At 47.3% G+C, this 21,793-nt stretch overlaps 1 protein-coding gene across 3 annotated transcripts; it reads right to left on the bottom strand.

Annotated features, from left to right (window-relative positions):
- Nucleotides 1-13,274: 13,274 nt before the first annotated feature.
- Nucleotides 13,275-21,436, bottom strand: LOC138793147 (serine/arginine-rich splicing factor 1-like). Of its 3 annotated transcripts, XR_011363218.1 has the most exons (6): nucleotides 21,220-21,436; nucleotides 20,657-20,883; nucleotides 17,577-17,749; nucleotides 17,203-17,389; nucleotides 16,728-16,831; nucleotides 13,275-13,783 (listed from the first exon to the last, which is right to left on the bottom strand). XR_011363218.1 is itself a non-coding variant. In XM_069971495.1 (5 exons), exons 1-5 carry the CDS (start codon nucleotides 21,411-21,413, stop codon nucleotides 16,809-16,811), a joined length of 804 nt encoding a protein of 267 aa, XP_069827596.1. In that variant the 5' UTR covers nucleotides 21,414-21,436; the 3' UTR covers nucleotides 16,430-16,808. The 3 variants fall into 3 exon arrangements, 1 of the variants encoding a protein (XP_069827596.1); XR_011363219.1 differs by having other exon boundaries at nucleotides 16,728-17,389; XM_069971495.1 differs by lacking the exon at nucleotides 13,275-13,783 and having other exon boundaries at nucleotides 16,430-16,831.
- Nucleotides 21,437-21,793: the final 357 nt, after the last annotated feature.

The raw sequence follows: 21,793 nt of genomic DNA, 5'->3' as shown, positions 1-21,793 counted from the left end.
TACATCTCACCTATATACCTGCTCCCTGCCTGCCCAATGCATCTCCCTCACCTATATACCTGCTCCCTGCCTACAGAATACATCTCCTCACCTATATACCAGCTCCCTAACTACAACAGCTGCAAATGCTACAACTCTCAGCATATATTGACAGCCTGAAGCCCTCAGGATATGCTGGGAGTTGTAGTAGATATGAACAAACAACTTAACAGGTTGTCCCTTTAGGAACTAAAACTCCCAGCATACCCTGAGAGCTCCATAAGTGTAGGGCATGCTGAGTGTTGTTGTTATTGTTATTCACAAGGGAGTTGCAGTCACAGTGCAGGATGGGACTGGGTCAGCAGGGTCGCTTCTCTCTGTTTTTTTGAGTGTCCCCAGCATTAGTTCCACACTGGGACCCCCTCAGACTGCAGTACAGTACAGACATCCGGACCCACCAGAGAATCCTCCAGTGTGCTCTGATGACTGTGCTGTAGGGCCCTCAAGGGACCAATCTGATGAAAATTTAAAAATCTGATAAGTTGAAAAATGTTGAAACACATTTTGTCAATGTAGATTTAGGTTTTAAATGTAGATGGTTCCAGGTTTTACAAAGATAGATCAGACAAGACAGTAACCACTCCTGCCTAAGGTGTCAGGTAAGAACACTATTTCAGATGTCAATGTGAATTCCAGGTACACATTTGGACTGCTAACTATTTAGGGCTAGTTGGCCTGTCTTTTTTTTGTGTCATGGATTTCAGCCCTAATGTGGATCCATAACACCTTTGGATGTGGAGGGGCCATAGAAGTCAATGGATCGGTATACAATCTGTATTTGAGGTTCCGCAAGTGCACTGCTGTGTGATAACAGCCTCATGGTGGTTTTACACGGAACGATGTATCGTTCGAATTTGCACGATAACGGTCGAATTGGAACGATAATCGTACGTGTAAACGCAGCTAACGATCAAGCGACGAGCGAAAAATCGTTCATTTTGATCTTTCAACAAGTTCTCAAATCGTCGATCGTTCGCAAAAAATTTGCAGATCGTTCAGTGTAAACAGTCTTTCAACGATTTCTCCTGTGTGTGAGATAGGCTTAAGCGATCGCAAAACAAATATTCCGTACGATGTATCGTTCCGTCTAAACGCCAATCGTTATAAAAAAAAAATTGTTCATTTAAAATCGTTAATCTTGCGATTGGGCGAATTATCGCTCCGTGTAAAACCACCATTATTGTTTAACGCACAGGTGTCAAAACTCCAGCACTTGCAGCTAAAGCTTTTATTGTCCAGTCATGATGGAAATTGTAGTATTGCAACAGCTGGAGAGCTAACAGGTACGGGTATGGATTAACATGCTACAAACCCTGTCGGCAAAAGATAAGAAAAATACAAATACTATCTTGCTGGGCGAGTAAGTTCCATGCACAAGTCCTATTTATTCAGTATAGGGCTCTTACCTTGAACTCACCCAGCATGGTTGTATCCATAGGTATCAGATCTCCTGACAGGAGGAGGAACAGCATGCCCATCATTTGGCGCTTGCTCATAACAGGTCCACTAGAGCTGTCAGAAAAGGATGATGTCGAAGTCCACACAAAGGAAACAACCCCCCAAAAGAGAAGCAAGTTTAATCAGAACAGACGGCATTTACAAAGAGTGTCTTACTTGTTACACAACCCAATAATTTGAAATCCTTCCACAGAATTGTGTGGCAGTGGTTAGTACTGTTCTGTTGCAGCATCGGGGTCCTGTTTTACATCTGACAAAATGCAGATGTCACCTTAAAGGAGAAGTCCGGCCAAAATTAATTTTTGATATGTTGTTACTTATGAAAAGTTATACAAATTTCTAATGAACATTAATTATGGGAAATGCACATATAGGGCTATTTCCCTTAATTTAGTAGATCAGGAAGTGTTAGAATTCTCTCAGATCCAGTGACGTCACGACCCAGGGTGTAATTCCTATGGAGTGTCCAGCAGAGGGCGCTCTATATATAGAAGTCTATGGGACTTTATTGTGTCTATAGATGTCTATGTAAAGTAATGTAATGTAGTGTACAGTATGCTTTATTGAATGAATACATCTATGGAATACTTTGGGGAGCAAGGGTACTTGCTCCCCAAAGTATTGCATAAATGTATTCATTCAATATATTAGGATATCACAGTAAGCCCGCCGATCCGCCGCATTCCTGCCAATCCGGGCTATATAAACTGAACTATAGCTCCCATCATCTGCTTAAAGTATAAACAGGTGATGGGAGCTGTAGCTGGGTTATGGATATGACTTGCCTGCCGCCGCTGATGCCACTGCTTATGCCGCCGGGCGCAGGGGGGAGCCGCTCAGTACACAGGAGCGCTCCCCCCCCCTCTTTCCGGGATACCTTCTCCCTATACCACTGCTGACTTCCCGCCTGGCCGCCGCTCTCATATAGCGGCTCCCGATGCATCAGTGCGGACACCAGGATGCATCGGGAGCAGGTATATGAGCGGAGAGCGGCGGCCAGTCAGCAGTGGTATAGGGGGGAAGGTATCCGGGGGAAAAAGGAGGAGGAGCGCTCCTGTGTACTAAGCGGCTCCCCCCTGCGCCCGGCGGCATAAGCAGTGGCATCAGAGGCGGCAGGCAAGTCATATCCATGACCCAGCTACAGCTCCCATCACCTGTTCATACTATAAGCAGATGTGGGAGGTGTAGTTCAGTGTATATAGTCCGGATCGGCGGGCTTACTGTGATATCCTAATATATTGAATGAATACATTTATGCAATACTTTGGGGAGCAAGTACCCTTGCTCCCCAAAGTATTCCATAGATGTATTCATTCAATAAAGCATACTGTACACTACATTACATTACTTTACATAGACATCTATAGACACAATAAAGTCCCATAGACTTCTACATATAGAGCGCCCTCTGCTGGACACTCCATAGGAATTACACCTTTGGTCGTGACGTCACTGGATCTGAGAGAATTCTAACACTTCCTGATCTACTAAATTAAGGGAAATAGCCCTATATGTGCATTTCCCATAATTAATGTACATTAGAAATTTGTATAACTTTTCATAAGTAACAACATATCAAAAATTAATTTTGGCCGGACTTCTCCTTTAAGGGTAGCTTCACAAGTACCTTATGGCAGCAGATTTGACTAAATGAATGGACACAGCATCAAATCTGCAGTGGATTCGCAGCAGACTTGACAATGCGGATTTGATGCAGTGTTCATTCATTTGGTCAACTCTGCTGCGGATCTGAAGTGTATAATCCGCTGTAATGTGGTACGTGTGAAGCTACCCTTAACTTGTTTTCCTTTTAGATGCACTTCAGGTTTGTAATTGAAGTCTATGGAGACAAACTCTTTTCTTAGAGAGTGGAAAGCGCACACACTGCAGCGCATTTTTTCCCGATTGGTAGGGGTCTGAACACACAGACCTGGACTGATCTTAACTTTTTTACATGTCTCTATGACATGTCAAAAGTTTTCCCAAACAACCTGTTCACTTTAACCTCAGAAGGATTGAGCCAATTTTCGCACTTCTGTTTTTTCCTCATGTTTAAAAGGCCATAGCGCTTGCATTTTTTCCACCTACAGACCCACATAAGCCCTTATTTTTTGCACCACTGATTTTACTTTGCAATGACACTTAATTGTTCCATAAAATATGCTGCGAAACCAGAAAAAAAAATGCGCAGTGAATCTGAAAATAAAACATTTTTTTTTATTTGGGGGTGGGGTGGGATTTGTGCTTACGCCATTCGCCCTATGGTCAAACTAAAATGTTAGCTATGTTCCCTAAGTCGGTACAATTAAAACAATACATAACTTTTATTTTATACCACTGCTTTTTAAAAAAAAATGTTTTACCTTTTTTAAAAACCTACATGTCCTTAAAATTGTTCTATTCTGGTCCTTATAAAGCTTTTATTTTTTTGTCTATGGGGCGTCTATGTGTGAGGTACCTTGCTTGCGTATATGCAACCTTTTGATCACTTTTAATATAAATTTTTAATAATTGAACCTCTTAAGGACGCATGACGTAACCGTACGTCATGCGTCCACTAGGGTAGTTCAGAAGGGGAGCCGCGCTGCGACCCGCTAGTTAAGACCGTTAGATGCAGCTGTCAAGCATGACAGCTGCATCTAAAAGTCTTCTAAGTCTTCTCTGCAGCCTTCCCTGGAGTCTAGTGGCGGGATTCCAACCTCCCCCCGCCCGTGCCCCCCGGCGATGCAATCCATCCATCTCATCAGGCTGGGCCTTAGCGTCGGAATGATGCTGATCCCGGCTTGGTATTCTATTGTAATGGTCTGCAGCAGGCCAAAGCAATAGAGCACCGATCTCATGAGAACTTCTAATTACTATATTAGTTGAAAAAAAAAAAAGTATTTTTTTAATAATAAAAAAAAAAACCTCCATTAAAAAAAGTCTGGATCCCATTTAATAATTAAAAATAAAAAAGCAAACAAACATGTTTGGTATCGCCGCGTGCGTAATCGCGCAAACTATTAATTTATCACATTCCTGATCTCGCACTGTAAATGGCGTAAACGCAAAAGACCCAAATTGCACATTTTTGGTCGCATCAAATCCAGAAAAATTGTAATAAAAAGCAATCAAAAAGGCGCATATACGCAATCAAGGTACCAATAAAAAGAACACATCATGGCGCAAAAAATGACACCTCAATTAGCCCCATAGACCAAAGGATAAAAGCGTTATAAGCATGGTCATAGAGCAATTTTAAGGAACTTTTTTTCTGTAAAAAGTTTTATTTTTTTAAAAGCCATCAAATAATATAAAAGTTATGCAAGTTGCATATCGTTTTAATTGTATTGAAAAATAATTTTTTTTGGATCTGGCCAGGAAGGAGGTGGCTGAGGGCAGCGACGTCCACTCACCTCCCCGCTTCCAGCGGCGGGTCCCGTATCACGGCGCTCCAGTCCCCGCTGCCTGACCACATAAAAAAAAAAAAAGCCCCCCCCCCCGCCGGAGTACCCCTTTAAAGGGGTTATCCAATGCTACGAAAACCATGGCCACTTTCCCTCTACTGTTGTTTCTAGTTTGGAAACTCAGTTCCATTGAAGTAAATGGGGCTTAATTTCAAATTCAAATGGATAACCCCTTTAATGCTCGCTAATAGCCAAGTGTCGTGAAATCTCTCTGTATCGTACAGGGTGTGTCCTTTAAGAGGATGTACCCCTCAATGGAGCCGCGTCATAGAGGGGAGGGGCAGCCCGCCTCCTGTGCTTCAGTCCCCGCCCAGCCCCCATGGATAAAACGGCGCCGTACACAGGAACTGGTCCGCGGTTCAAAAAAACGGACCGCGGCCCTGGCTTCCCCGTGACAGTGCCGTTCTATCCCTGGGTCAGATTAAAGAGGATGTACCTGATGGTACATCCTCTTTAAGGGGTTAAAAGGAGACCATTTATTAATGCTTTAACTTATCCTAGCGATTGATATAGTTTTGTTCTGATATATTGTACTTTAGGTCAGCAGTAAGTTTGGGCCAATATCCATGCAGTTTGTTTAAAAAAAAAAATGAATGGGGGTTTCATTTAAAAAAAAAAAAAAAAAAAAGCGCAAAAATTTGCATGTTTTCTGAAGTGACCGTGTGGGTTGTAACATGAATATTGTGTGATTACACTGGCAGCTATACCAAATGTGTACATTTCCACCCTACATTTGTATTGGGTATATAAGGGTTATGTGTTTATTTCACTTTTATTTAACTCTTTCTTCACAACATGGGAGCTCCACTCTCCCAACGCCTGTTAACAGGCATAATTCATTGCAGTGCCAATCTGCATTACCCTGTATTATGCCTGTCAATAGAGCGGAGTAGTGATGTGACAATACCAGAATTTTAAGTTAGATACAAATACCAACTTTTTTTCAATGCTCGATACTTAGTTATATTAAATAAAAACTACAAAAAACCACAATAGAAGTCCCCCAGACTGTTTAAGCCTTTAACCGTGTATTAAATCTAACAAATCTCTATTTTTATACATGTCACCCTTCTTATCAAGACCCTTAATAAAAGGTGCCTGCTTGGCACAGAAACGCATTGCCCGGTTTGTTTTAGTCCCAATAAATACATCTCATTCCCAATACCAATTTGGATCACAATTTGGAGTCCTGTGCCAACGCTATATCAGTGGTTTGAAGTCCTTTTTCAAAATCCACCAAGAAATTTTTGTGGAGATTGAGAAATCCCAGTGAATCAATGGGATAGGCAGAACTTTAAAGGGGTTATCCAGCGCTACGAAAACATGGCCACTTTCTTCAAGGGACAGCACCACTTTGGTCTCCAGCTTGGGCGGGTTTTCGCTTCTCAGTTCCATTGAAGTGAATGGAGCTTTATTGCAAACTGCATCTGAACCTGTTTTTGTAGCACTTTATAACCCCTTTAAGCAGATTCTGCGTACAATTCCTCACTTATTCAGTAGTGTACACATACCCTAGAGCAGGGCTTCTCAACCTTCGGTATGCGTATTTAGTGCTGGGACACTGCTACCACCCATTAGTGTCCCGGCACCAATCACAGCAGCGGCTCTGATCTCCCTCCAGCAGCACCACCCACGGTACCAGCACACTGTGTGGGTGATGCTGTTGGGGGAGGGAGAGACATCAGGGCCGTTTCTATCAGCCAGCAACCACGGGAGGCCCTGGCAGTGACACCCCAGACCCTACTCGGCTTTTCTGATCGTGCCCCAACTTTTCTTCCCTCCCAGACCACACTCTGAGGATAGCGGCAGCCCGCCCTCCCCCTGGCTCAGCTTCGATTGGGAAGGAGAGCACGGGTGCTTTGCGTCGATTGCGCTCCTGACACCGAGGTCACATAGCACCCACACTTTCCATCTCAGGACCCATCACCCGATGCTGAGCCAGGGGAAGCAGTCTGCCGCTATCAGAGTGTGGTCCAGGGGGGGAAGAAAAGTCGGGGCACTATCACAAAAGCAGAGTAGGGTCTGGGGTGTCACTGCAAGCGCCTTCCGTGGGCGCCGGCTAATAATCTTCTCCTCCTCTCACCCCCATCATCCCCTCCACTCTGCCCCCTCTCACCCCCATCACCACCCCCTCCTCCTACCTCCATCACCTCCTCTTTTTTCCTCTTGCCCATCACCTCCTCCACCTCCTCTCTCTCCCTTTCCCCTCAGACCTTACTCTCCTCATAGCTCAGAGGCTGGAGAAGAGAAAAAGACCCGCTCCAGGCCCAGATTACCAGAGTATGAATACTTGTGTGTTGGGGCAGGAGGGGAAAGGAGTAGAATGGTGGGCATTACTATGGGGGCATTATTACTATAGGGGGGTCATAGAAGGGGATATTTTTAAATGAGGGATCCTTAATACAGGGACAACCCACACACCTACTCATTTTACAGCACATGACACCAAACAGCAGAATTACTGCATGGGAGCCTATAGGTAGGAAAATTGGAGGGAGGTTGAAGGAAAACTGTGACGCCTAAGATGTTTGGCAGGTTCTCTGGCAAAAGATAAATTGTGTCTGGCTACACAAGGTGTCTGGCTACATGGGGGGGGAGGTGTCTGGCTACATGGGGGGGGAGGTGTCTGGCTACATGGGGGGGGAGGTGTCTGGCTACATGGGGGGGGAGGTGTCTGGCTACATAGAAGACTTGACTACATGGGGGGGGGGAGGTATCTGGCTGCAGAGGGACATATCCAGCTCTGTGGGATATATCCCACCTGCTTCTCTGGCACCCGGTTTACTGATGGCCTGCTAAGCCAATCAGTGCACCGTCCCACTGTAACCACTGACTGGATGAGCGGGGAGCTAGAGAAGCAGGTGGGAGTACAGGCAGGTTAGTATGATCTGTTAAAGGGACAGTGTCACATTTTTGATAATTTTTTAATGAAAAGTAATAAGTATAAATAAGTCTGTTGGATGTTTTTTTTTTTTTAAATGTAGTGTTTCAGTATTTTTTTCAAAAATGTATTGCTGCACAGGGGGCTGCCATGTTTATAGTGTCTGTGTGTGACGTCATTTCACGACACACACACAGACACTATACGGCACCTCCACATCATTGAAGTGAACCGACGGAGTCCGTCTGGTTCACTTCACTGGAGGCTCCGTCACTGTGTACTGTGCATGTGCATAGACATGCGCAGTACACAGCGGCAGTACATGGGGCGGGTGGCGGCGCCATTTTCTTGAGGTCCCAGCACGAGAACCGGGGAGGAGAGAGAGACCGCACAGTGAGTGTACAGGAGAACTGTGTGCAGCTCTCTCTCCCCCCCCCCCCCCCTCCCCGCCGGAGGGAAAGAAAAAAAAACTTTTGCTTTGGGTGTCGGGACACTGCTATCACCCAGCAATGTCCCAGCACCAGATACCGCAGCTGTCTCCTTCTTTCCCCCAGCAGCAGCTCAGCAGCGTTCTGTGGGGGAACGGGCTTGGAGATGCTGCGGGGGGAAGATGGAGAGAGTAAGGGCTCGTTCCCACTGAGGAAAGGTAGCGGAATTCCGCGACGGAATTGTCCGCCGCGGAATGCCGTTAGCCTCCCGCTCATAATGGGAGTCTATGGGAGGCGCGCGCTCCTGCCCTGTCCGCGCTGAAGAATGAACATGTTCATTCTTCAGCGCGGACAGGGCAGGAGCGCGCGCCTCCCATAGACTCCCATTATGAGCGGGAGGCTAACGGCATTCCGCGGCGGACAATTCCGTCGCGGAATTCCGCTACCTTTCCTCAGTGGGAACGAGCCCTAAGGCTGATGGCAGGGGGAGCAGGGCACAGCAGTGTCTGCTGCATGCTGTCCCCCCTGCGGTTGCCGGACCCGGGAGCAGCGGCATCACGATGGTGATGGAAGCAGAGGAGGTGAGGGGATGATGGGGCATCGGGGGTCTAATCGGGGCAGAATAATCCTTTGCAAACCTGAGAGGGATCCGGGCAGCTGTCAGTGAACCGGGCCGGCGAGGACTGGTGGTGCGCGGGGATCCCCTGCTCCGGGCTGTGACAGGAGTGGAATGCGGCCTGGGAGATGGGGCAGCCCCGGCGTCCATCGGCCACCAAGTGGAAACAGCGGCGGCCGGTGGACGCTGGGGCTGCCCCATCTCCCAGGCCGCATTCCACTCCTGTCACAGCCTGAAGCAGGGGATCCCCGCGCACCACCAGTCCTCGCCGGCCCGGTTCACTGACAGCTGCCCGGATCCCTCTCAGGTTTGCAAAGGATTATTCTGCCCCGATTAGACCCCCCGATGCCCCATCATCCCCTCACCTCCTCTGTCACCCCCATCATCCCCTCCTCTGCCCCCATCATCCCCTCACCTCCTCTGTCACCCCCATTATGCCCTCACCTCCTCTGTCACCCCCATCATCCCCTCACCTCCTCTATCACCCCCATCATCCCCTCACCTCCTCTGTCACCCCCATCATCCCCTCCTGTCACCCCCATCATCCCCTCACCTCCTCTATCACCCCCATCATCCCCTCCTGTCACCCCCATCATCCCCTCACCTCCTCTATTACCCCCATCATCCCCTCACCTCCTCTATCACCCCCATCATCTTCTCCTGTCACCCCATCACCTCCTCTATCACCCCCATCATCCCCTCACCTCCTCTATCACCCCCATCATCCCCTCACCTCCTGTAACCCCCATCACCCTCTCACATCCATCATCCCCTCACCTTCTCTATCACCCCCATCATCCCCTCCTCTGCCCCCATCATCCCCTCACCTCCTCTGTCACCCCCATCATCCCCTCACCTCTATCACCCCCATCATCCCCTCACCTCCTCTGTCACCCCCATCATCCCCTCACCTCCTCTATCACCCCCATCATCTTCTCCTGTCACCCCATCATCCCCTCTATCACCCCCATCATCCCCTCTATCACCCCCTCCTCTCATCCCCATCATCCCCTCCTCTCACCCCCATCATCCCCTCCTCTCACCCCCATCATCCCCTCACCTCCTCTGTCACCATCATCCCCTCCTCTGTCACCCCCACCTCTATCACCCCCATCATCCCCTCACCTCCTCTATCACCCCCATCATCCCCTCACCTCCTCTGTCACCATCATCCCCTCACCTCCATCACCCCCATCATCCCCTCACCTCCTCTATCACCCCCATCATCCCCTCACCTCCTCTATCACCCCCATCATCTTCTGTAACTGTTCTGGGAGGGACCAGCCTGCCTCTACCGTGCCTTCTCCCTGTGCACCCCGCCCAACCCCCCAGTTGCTCCTTCTGCCACATCAGCTCCCCCCCATCACCCCAGCCTCTCTGCCTCCCCCCCCCAGTCACCCCAGCCTCCTCCAACCTCTCCCCCGTCACCCCAGCCTCTCCCCCCGTCACCCCAGCCTCCTCCAGCTTCTCCCCCCGTCACCCCAGCCTCCTCCAGCTTCTCCCCCCGTCACCGCAGCCTCCTCCAGCTTCTCCCCCCGTCACCGCAGCCTCCTCCAGCTTCTCCCCCCGTCACCGCAGCCTCCTCCAGCTTCTCCCCCCGTCACCGCAGCCTCCTCCAGCTTCTCCCCCCGTCACCGCAGCCTCCTCCAGCTTCTCCCCCCGTCACCGCAGCCTCCTCCAGCTTCTCCCCCCGTCACCGCAGCCTCCTCCAGCTTCTCCCCCCGTCACCGCAGCCTCCTCCAGCTTCTCCCCCCGTCACCGCAGCCTCCTCCAGCTTCTCCCCCCGTCACCGCAGCCTCCTCCAGCTTCTCCCCCCGTCACCGCAGCCTCCTCCAGCTTCTCCCCCCGTCACCGCAGCCTCCTCCAGCTTCTCCCCCCGTCACCGCAGCCTCCTCCAGCTTCTCCCCCCGTCACCGCAGCCTCCTCCAGCTTCTCCCCCCGTCACCGCAGCCTCCTCCAGCTTCTCCCCCCGTCACCGCAGCCTCCTCCAGCTTCTCCCCCCGTCACCGCAGCCTCCTCCAGCTTCTCCCCCCGTCACCGCAGCCTCCTCCAGCTTCTCCCCCCGTCACCGCAGCCTCCTCCAGCTTCTCCCCCCGTCACCGCAGCCTCCTCCAGCTTCTCCCCCCGTCACCGCAGCCTCCTCCAGCTTCTCCCCCCGTCACCGCAGCCTCCTCCAGCTTCTCCCCCCGTCACCGCAGCCTCCTCCAGCTTCTCCCCCCGTCACCGCAGCCTCCTCCAGCTTCTCCCCCCGTCACCGCAGCCTCCTCCAGCTTCTCCCCCCGTCACCGCAGCCTCCTCCAGCTTCTCCCCCCGTCACCGCAGCCTCCTCCAGCTTCTCCCCCCGTCACCGCAGCCTCCTCCAGCTTCTCCCCCCGTCACCGCAGCCTCCTCCAGCTTCTCCCCCCGTCACCGCAGCCTCCTCCAGCTTCTTCCTCCTTACACCCCAGCCTCTCCCCTGTCACCCCAGCTTCTTCCTCCTTACACCCCAGCCTCTCCCCCATCACCCCAGCCTCTCCCTCCTGTTACCCCAGCCTCCTCCAGGTTCTTCCTCCTTACACCCCAGCCTCCTCCAGCTTCTCCCTCCTGTCACCCCAGCCTCCTCCAGCTTCTTCCTCCTTACACCCCATCCTCTCCCCCATCACCCCAGCCTCCTCCAGCCTCTCCCCCTGTCACCCCAGCCTCCTCCAGCTTCTTTCTCCTTACACCCCAGCCTTTCCCCCCCCCCATCACCCCAGCCTCTTCCTCCTTACACCCCAGCCTATCCCATCACCCCAGCCTCTTCCTCCTTATGCCCCAGCCTCTCGCCCATCACCCCAGCCTCTTCCAGCTTCTTCCTCCTTATACCCCAGCCTCCTCCCCCCCCCCCCCCCATCACCCCAGCTTCTCCCTTCTGCCCAGCTGCCTGTATGAGTGTACATTAAGGATCAGTAGTAGCAAAACCCTTTGCTATGCTCGGCCGTCAGCCGGTTGCATTAGAGCTCGGCTTCAGGTGTTAGGAAAAGCTGGATACAGTCCTGGGAGAAGATCCCCAGATCTGTAACCAGATTTGCTAGACATCTGGAGCGGAGCTCAAATGCAACCGACTGATGGCCAAGCATAGCAAAGGGTTTTGCTACTGCTGCACATTTGCTGATCCCAAGTATACAGGCATGAGTTGTGGGTGTAACAACAATACTATGTGCATTCGGCGGATGGGCGATGAGAAGTGCGGGAGGTGAGTGTGGGCAGGCGAGCTGTATGTGATTCTGCAGCAGGTTGAGGTGTATTAGGAGGTTCTGCAGCAGCTGAGGTTTATTTAGAAAGGCTAGGGACACGCTTGTATCTGTACTGCTGTGCAGACAACAAAATGGCGCTGCCCAGCAGTACATATAATAGCACCTTTCTGCCTCTTTTCAGCATCCGTCTTTCAGGCTGCTTTTACCAGCAGTTTCCTGCTGGATCTCCCCCTAGTGGCCATCACTGGAAAATATGGAAAATTTGATTTTTTTTTTCATGTAATGAAATATGAAAAATTTACAATGAAAAACACATAAAATTAACAAAAAAAACAAATTCAGTTTTAACACTTTTCTTTGCGACACATTCCCTTTAAGGGCCGACAGCTAATTAGGTAAATAGGCAGTGGCTACATTCTCGCAGCAGAATGAAAATCCTCTGTGAGAACGCAGGGCCGTAACAGTAGAGTATTGCAGTGGATTTTGCTGCACTCGGCTAGAATATCTCGTCGCATGGGGGTACTTAGCTTGAAAAGGTTGAGAAACACTGCCCTAGAGCAGTGCTTCTCAATTCCAGTCCTCACCAACAGGTCATGTTTTGAGGATCTCATACAAAGAACACCTGTGATAATACCTGATGCACTGAGTATAATTATATCACCTGTGAAATACTAAGGAAATCCTCAAAACATGTTGGTGAGGCCAGAGGACTAGAATTGAAGCACTGCTCTAGAGTCCATTCTCATAGCAGTAGAACCACTGAAAAGAAAAAAGTAACTGTTCTGTTCAGCATTTGTCATTAAATATTACGGCCTTCATTTAAGGCACCATTAATCTAGCACGTCTCCTTTTAAGCATGTTATTACTAATGCAAATCTGCTTTGAAGACTTCTGTACGCAAAAGGGCAATTGGAGTGAATTTGCATGCGGCAGATTTGTTGCAGACATTTCTGTGACTACCATTCACCTGAAAGATGTTTGCAGAAATCCATGTGCTTGCTGTAGAAACCCACGTTCAGATGATTACTGTTTGGTAGTGTCATTTAAGAGGTAATAAAAAAAAAAAAATATATATATATTTAAGAAAATTCAGCACAGAAGTGGCGATCATAACCAAAAGCTTTGCATTTACAATAAAAAAAAAAACACTTTAGGCTTTCTGTAAGGACAAAGTTACACAAAAAGGCAAAACACATTTAATTTAGTCGTTTATTTTATTGACTATATGCATACAAGATTCTCAAAAGCCAATTGAAACTATTAGAAATAAAAATTAAAGAAAAAAAAAAAAATAGAAACCTAGAATTGAAATTTAGAGACATTGTACCAATTTAATAAAACCCCCCACCCCCATATCCCTTTTGGTTACCATCTATTCGTGATGTATCCTTCCCAGAAGATGGCTCCAATCTTGCCTCTGGCCTCCTCTTTGAATTTTTTAAAACAAAAATTTGCACTCCAAAAGTGCTTCCAAAAATGGAAGGAAAAAAAAAAAAAAACTACAATAGCCAATTGATAAAAAAAATCCACATGAATGCGGTTAAGATGGGGCAGGAATCCACTCCTATGTTCTTGTTATCTGATTCCGCTCCATGAATCCTGGTAATGCATTCTCCCTATCCTATTCACTCCTTCCTATGATTTGAATCCAATGATCCAGTTCCAGGATTGGGATCCAGTGAGCCCTCTCCAATCCAAACCTTTACAACCAGCAAAACCAAAAAAAGAGGCAGAGTTAGATATTATCAACATAGGTTTCTGGGAACTGAGCAGTTATATGTGCATCTTGTTGAGGAAAAAGTGGCACAGATAACCATTACATTCCCAAAACAAAACTAGTCAATTTTGCGGCATGTTTCAGATTAGAAAGGGAATTAGGATATTTTCCTATATGCCTTATGTAAGCTTGGAAAAAAGTGCAACACCAGCACAGTCTTTGCAAGCCACATAACTAAAGAATAAGCAACTTGTAAACCAAAGTCACTTATTAAAATGTAAGGCCTTGTTGTCCTGGCCCAACCACAGGCTTATGACCTCAACTGATAGCATCACCGGGGTTAATAAAGTCATTCAGGCCATTAGACCCACAGTCAAGCCAGGACATGTAAGAGCTTTACCCCCCCCCCCCTTTTTTTGGGAGACTAAATTCTTTGTAAGTAGATCAGTATTTGAAAAAGCCTTCAAACATTGTATAATCAACTTGTTGTTTTTTCCCTTTGAGGGGCAGTCCAGCTTAACATACAATAAAACCAGTCACTACATTATAACCGGTCAAGATCCTCATGTTAAGAGCAGTATACATATCACCCTAACTAATGCATTTTTCCCTTTAGGTCCTCATCTATATACACACAGGCTATTTATGAATAAGTTATTGTCAAAAGGGGGCACTGTAAGCATCTCTGGAACTGTCTAGCCACAGTGGACAGGGTCAAAGCAGCATTATCTTTGAGGCGTTAAATATCATGCTCTGACAAACACGTGCACACCAGATCAAAAAAGCAGAGGCGGCAAGCAGTGTGCGCCAAAGGAAGAAGCTGATGTCTGGACACTGCTGTAAGAAGTTACAGTTAAAGGGAACCTGTCACCCCCCGTGCCGGGGTGACAGGCTCCCGACCCCCGTTAGAGACCCCTATACTTACCTCATCCCGCCGGGTCCCGCTTCTGGATTCGGTCGGGTCCCGGAGATCTCAGCCGCTGCAGCCCGGCGCGCGCGCTGACAGATGAGTCCAACGCTCATAGAGAATGACGGAGCGCTGGACTCTCCTGTCATTCTCTATGGGTGTTGGACTCATCTCTCAGCGCGCGCGCCGGGCTGCAGCGGCTGAGATCTCCGGGACCCGACCGAATCCAGAAGCGGGACCCGGCGGGATGAGGTAAGTATAGGGGTCTCTAACGGGGGGTCGGGAGCCTGTCACCCCGGTACGGGGGGTGACAGGTTCCCTTTAAAGTCAATCTGTCAGCAGCTTTATGCTGACTAAAGTACAATAGGGCCTCTTACCTTTATTCGGCAGACATAACTTAATTTAGTCTGCCACTCCAATGTAGAGATACCTGGAAGGCTTTTTTCCCCCCCAGTTTGAACAATGTCTAAAGCTGATCTTCAGATTCAGGGCAAGCAGCTGCTGACAGGTCTGCTTCAAATCTTATGGGTAATTCAGTAACTTGCACAACACCATTGTGCAGTGGGATTAAGTCTGCCACATGCCCATAACATACTAACAGATTTTAAGGGTCCCAAGGGCCAAGCAAACACTTATGCTTTCTTTCCCCATTCTACAATTACATTGAACGGGTTATGATTACAGAAGGGGGGGGGGGGGGAAGCTGCTGACAGGTGAATAGCCATGCTAACAAACTGTATAAAAGGCTCCTTCATACAACCAGATTGGTTGTACCTAATTTGGGTGAATGGAACCTGTATACAGTTTGACAAACTACACATGCAGGGAGCACAGTAGTGGGTTTAGAAATCTTCCTTTAAACGCTTTATGCAACATGTGGCACAGAAGACAATCAAATAACCCTCCTAAATGTCATGTTAGTATATTAATGCCCTCCATAAACTACACCACAGTATGCTACATGTTAAGATAAGCATTTTTAGCTATTCCTGCCCCAGGACTGGACCACCCCTTTAAAGATCAAGGCAAAAAAAACAAGTTGTTTATTGTATATAAAGACTATAGATATTTAACGTCTCCGCTGCTTAAAAGGACATGAAATCTATTAAAGGCGACATGTAAGGTACCTTATGCTTTATAAAAATCTTTCCACTACCTTTGGACACTTTGCCTGGTATTCTGCTGTGAAGCATCATTTTCAGAATTGAATGCCTACTCCTAGTCAGGGGTGGAGCAGCAGCTTGATTGGCACCCTGTGTGCCAGGCTATGTATAAAGTTCCCCGCACCCCAGGTCCAATAAAATGAGTAGCTGTGAGGTGGTCATGGGCAGAACTATACTGCCGCTATCCCTACTTACAGTAAACAAGGATTAATCTTAGTTTAAAAAAATGCAGCAGACTACTAGGCAAAGCGTTAACACTGTGCCCAACAGCTATAAAGGTACTTGGAAGGGTTTATATAACTTAAAGGACTTGGCCGCTTCCCTTTTAATAACTGAATGGGGTTATGCAGGACAAATAAGTTTTAAGTTCTAATAAGCATCTGGAACTTTTATAGAAGATTGGATCTCTTTCTATATGACCAGTCAAGTTCTTGGTCTAGCAAACTGATTTTATAGTGGTATAATATTTAATAGCTAAATCAGACCAGTACACTAGAAATTAAGTGTAGAGAGAATCAGAGTGCCACCTACATATTTGTATTACACAAATAGTAAGTAGATGGAACACTGAAAATATAAGCTAATGGATAGCAATATACAAAGTTTGAAATGTATTTTAATTGACAAAAAAAATAGCAGTTGTATTTACTAGTCACAAAGAGGACATGCAGAGTTAGCAGTACTGATATTATACTCTACAAGCTAGCAAGTCTACGAAAGTGTACTGTGGCACAATCGCTTACAAAACACAACAGTTACGATAGAAAAGCAACAAGTTTGGCTGCCTGTAATGGTCTTAACTATAGCATAACTTCAATACTGCCAATATCATCGCACAATAGCACTTGGAGTCATACCATGGCCTCCATATTTGATTTGATCCTCCTCAAGCCTCCATTTGACAATCCTAAAATGATTGAAATGTCCTCCATTATCCTTTAATCCATCTCTTCAGATATGTCTACAGAAAGACACATGAAAAGGCAAGGTAAAATAAGGTTTCCCCACAGAAAAAAAAATTATATATAATAAGTTTATACCATAGCCACCCAGATCCCCATTGCAATCAATACACCAGCTCTGGTGCTTCTGAAGAGTGGCTAGCTGTGTAGTTCTGCCTAATGCTGGTAAAATACGCCTGACTTAACTGAGCAGGAATATGAAGGTATAAGATTTGCCTTCCTACTCTACACAAAAGGTTTAACACTTCAAAACTTTAATAAAACAGTGAGTTAAAAAAAAAGCAAAGGGTTTAATAAACCAACTGTATACAATGTAAGGGTCTACAAAAAAAAAAAAAAAAATTGATATCACTGTCAGCTATTTATGTACGTGAACGGGATCTGCTGTGGCGGGGAGAATAGCGAGGGGATCCACGGCTTCGTCTTGGAGAGTAGCTGCGGCTGCGACTGTTGCTTCTACTACGGCTCCTGCTACGACTACGACTGCGAGAACGTGATCTTCCATAGCTGGGACTTCTTGGACCATCAACTTTTACACGAATGTAGGCAGTTTCTCCCTATTAAACAGATAGAACCTGGGATTGAACAAGGCAAGCTTAACCAGCTTTCCAATTTAGGCAAGATTAACTACATTTGAAAGTAGATGGAACCCATGTTCTAGTGAGTTATTCTTACCTTCTGACCACAAAGTTAATCATAAACAGCCATGCAGCAAATAGAAGCTATGCAGTGAAATATACCTACCTCATGAGACCTAAATTTAGTGTTATCCAGTTTCCGTACAGCATAGGTCATATCTTCTTTTCGCACAAATTCCACGACACCAGTACCATCCCGGTAAACATCCGCATAACATACATCACCTGCCTCCCGCATGTGATCCTTAAGATCCTGCCAGCTTCCACTCGGAGGCAGTCCTGAAATTCATATCAAGACACACTGTCAGCATTTTCCAACTACATTTGAACCATGTATAAATTAGAGGTCATACACAGCCAAACTCTTGTTAACAGAGAATTATATTATAAAAAAAAAAAAAAATCCATCCTAATTTAAAATCATATTAAAGGGGTTGACTGGTGATAACAAAAAAAAAAAATTGGAGTTACTGGGGCTGCAGGGAACATGTGTAGGCTTACCTGTACCACTGCCTGTGTCTACTACCACCATCCTCTTCAATACTTCAGCTGATGGCATTTCCTGTCCATACCACATCAGTTAGAAGTATTGAAGGAGATAACGGCAGACACAGGGGGCCTTGGAAATTGGCAGTAGAGTGGAATAGTACAAGTTTATCTTGTTCCCTGCAATTCATCCATTTTCTGTTAACAGGGGGGTTTATGGTGGCAACACCCATTCAATGGTAATCTAAGCTTTGACCAAATGATCTTACACAATCCAAGCGTATGCTGCATCTCACCAGTCTATTGTGACTAGATGAAAGCTCCTCCATGCCGTTTACCCGCACTACTGATCGGAGGTGTACTTTTAGAGATTAAGTGCAGTTAGTGACTTCCTTATCTATGAGGGATTGTTAGGGACACTATTATAGCTGATAAAACACACATTTATTTAAAATGCTGCTCACATTGTTTGACACAAGGGTGGTATTCCACAAGCAGACTAGGGCCCGATCAACGATGTAAAAGAGTGCCGATCTGCTAGATATGCGCTCGTTTACTGGGCCTATTCCACAGCCCGACAATCGTTTAGCGAGGGCTGCAAGGACATAGTTACCAATGTCCTTGCAGCCCTTGTTTCATACATTACCTGTCCAGGCTGCAGGGCTTCTTCTCCCGGTCCTGCGCCGAGCAGCTTCGGATCAGCCTGCCTGAACTGACAGACCACTAAGCCAATCACTGGCCGCGGCGCCCTGCAGCCTGGACAGGTAATGTATGATGTTTTAAATCATAGGTCACCCGATGCGCACAGTTATTCCATGTAGCGATGTGAGGGTGGCAACCGATTTTAGGTTTAAACCTAAATGAACGATCAGCCAATGACACGATCGGCTGATCGTTCTCCCATGCATTTTTTTGTACAGTGTGTAACTTAGGAACATTGAGAATGTTAAGATCAGGGTTTTACACACTGGTCTTAAACAGTAAAATGGCATACAAACTTGTAAACCTTCATATGAGAAAAACTGCATGTCCCAGCAGGGGGTGGTGTAAACAGCTTATATTCACCCACCTGAACTGGTCTCCCTCCTTGGGGGGGGGAGGGGGGGGCGGGGCAGAAGACTGGGAGCATCAGAGCAGCGGTAAACCAGGATGGGTAAATTGTTCATTTTAACCCCATCTTCTGCTGTCCTTTGTATTTTGCCTGGACAGCCTCTTTAAATACAAATGGGCCATACAGTGCTAAAGACTATTTATAGGGTGAAAATGAAATGCCATGAGTGAGCTACTAGTCTTTTCCCAAATTGTAATAAAAAGCTAGTAGTAAAAAAAAAAGTGTTTACCCCTACACACTGACTTACAGTTACACTGATGAGGTTAAAGGGATATTCCACACAACACTTCATATGTTGCTACCCATGGTGAGAAAACTCATTCTATTCATCTCTCCCCCTAGTTCTGAGGCTGCTTCTTTGTGCTGAAGACAAAAAAGTTTGCGTGAGCTATTCTCTCCATCTCCCCCCCCTTCCAAGACAGCTCATGTACCCATGTAAACAAGTCCATGGCCTGCTGTTTCTGCACTCTGTAGTGTACCAGACTGAATCAGTGAGTTAATCAACAACTTGACCTCAGATTAAAGGGGTTTTCCAGCGCTACAAAAACATGGCCACTTTCCCCTACTGTTGTCTCCAGTTTGGGTGGGGTTTTGAAACTCAGTTCCATTGAAGTAAATGGAGCTTAATTGCAAACCACACCTGAACTGGAGACAGTAGGGGGAAAAGTGGCCATGTTTTTGTAGCGCTGGATAACCCCTTTAACCCTTTCAGCATTACAAAGTTAGTCACAGCTTGCCAGGGACTTGTTTACATGAGTCGTCTCGCAAGGAAGGAGGAAGTAGGGAGTTCAGAGCAGAGACGAGGTAAGATTTTTTGTTTTCAACACAAGCAGCAGGATCAGAACTGAAGGAAAGAGACTGAATAGATAAGTGTGGAATGAATTGTTAGCCTCACTATGGGCAGCAAAATAAGTTTTTAAGCAGAATACCCCTTTAAAAGATAAAGGAATTAGGCCCTCTACCTGCCAGCTCGCAGATAAATTAATGAGAATATACTAATAAAGACAGTCTATTTTTCAAAACACTGCCTGATTACCACCATCTTCTCTGAATGCACATCAGGCCACTCTACGGAAGTGGGTCTGACACCCACAGTACCAATATCCCCTCGGTGATGCAGCCAAATGTCCTTATGAAGGTGCTGCATCACCGAGGGGAGAAGACAGTGTACTGGGGTGCTGGACCCACATGCAGTGCATAGAGCGGCACAATTTGCCTAGGAACCAGGTAGAGAACCCTGTACCAATAAAGCACAGAACTAATGGATGAATGCAGTACATATATACAGCATCAATTTGTATCTACAATCGAACATTAAGAGATACTAACTAGCCTTTTATTCAAGTGTACCCCCAATGTTTTTTGAAAAACAGTCATAATATACATTAATTATACATTTAGCACTAAATAGTTTTTGCAGACCTGTTTTACCAGCTACACATAACTGGACTAAGATGGAGTCTCCTATATACACAGCATGGGACACAGGGCCAGTAATTCTATGGTACTGTGTCTCATGCTGCCTGATCATTTTTAAATTAACCGCGAGCCCTTGGAATTATACCAAGCAGAACTATAAGACAACATACCTGATACTACTACTCTGTACTCCGAGCGTCTGGATGGAGGTCCATATCTCCCTCGGGGTGCTCCGCCAACACCTCCTCCTCCTCCGCCGCCACCACCACCGCCTCCTCCTCCTCCACCACCACCACCTCTTCCTCCTGCACCTCGACCACTCCGTGGAAATTCGACTCTCAGGCGGTATCCATCATAATCATAGCCATCACGTCCATACACCGCATCCTCTGCGTCTCTAGATTATGGAGTTAAACATTCATTGTTTAGGCATAGTCATGACCACCAATACAAAAGCTTCCACAGGGATTCTGAAACTACATCCAATGGAGACAATGAACACACGTGATTGTGTATGAGCAGCCAGGTTACCACTACAGCCAGCTAGATATAAGCCAGGACAGGGTCATGCAAACAATGGGCAACTGAAGTGTGGAAAATGGCGCCTCGGCTGGTGGCGGGCGCACGTGCTCGGGGCTGCACCCCCCACAACAAAGCGAGCAGCGCCTCACCTCAGGCCTGAGATTACCGCGCGGGATAACAGCACGTTACCTCACACGGGGAAGCTAGTTACCTGGGGTCCTCAAACTCCACGAAGGCGAAGGGAGGGCCGCCCCGTCTGTTCTTCAGATCGATGTCCCGGATGGCGCCGTACTTATAGAACACGTCCTCGATGTCCTTGGTTCGGATGTCGGGCGGTAAATTCCCCACGTAGATCCGGCAATCGTTGTTGCCCGCCGGCCCCCTAATCACGCCACCCCCTGACATCTCCAGCTTGAAGGCTTTAAAGGGAAACGATTTAAGAGAAAAAGTGAAAAAAGAGGAGGCAGAAGGCTAATGCTTCTCCCCGATGGTCACCCGGTGAACAAGCTGCACAAAATGGCGTCGTCTGTCTTCCCTGCTCTTCCTACGTACACCGCCTAGCGCAGTGATACACAAAAGCTTCGCCGAGATCGCGCAGTGTAGCCTTCCGCCAGGCAACGAGCGCTGTGTAGGGAGGAGACTGAAATGCCCGCCAAAGTAAGAAAGAGATTTCTGTGAGAAGGCTATATATAAGAGAACCCGACACCCGGTGGGCGTGTCCCAGAACAATACGCCTGTGACGTACGAGCGCTATAGCTACATCGGCGGGAAAAAAAAAAATCACT

The sequence above is a fragment of the Dendropsophus ebraccatus genome, chromosome 5 (genome assembly GCF_027789765.1).
Source record: "Dendropsophus ebraccatus isolate aDenEbr1 chromosome 5, aDenEbr1.pat, whole genome shotgun sequence".
Lineage (NCBI taxonomy): Eukaryota > Metazoa > Chordata > Amphibia > Anura > Hylidae > Dendropsophus > Dendropsophus ebraccatus.
Note: the sequence above shows the minus strand (reverse complement) of the source record. Positions and strands in the feature narration are given on the sequence as shown.

Bases quoted from the DNA above. Each gene is read 5' to 3' on its own strand.
- LOC138793147 (XM_069971495.1), bottom strand. From the start codon at position 21,413: ATGTCAGGGGGTGGCGTGATTAGGGGGCCGGCGGGCAACAACGATTGC. The intron at 17,750-20,656 runs GTATGTTGTCTT...TATGAATTTCAG, and splicing joins GTACAGAGTAGTAGTATCAG to GACTGCCTCCGAGTGGAAGC. The intron at 17,390-17,576 runs GTAGGTATATTT...TCTGTTTAATAG, and splicing joins CTAAATTTAGGTCTCATGAG to GGAGAAACTGCCTACATTCG.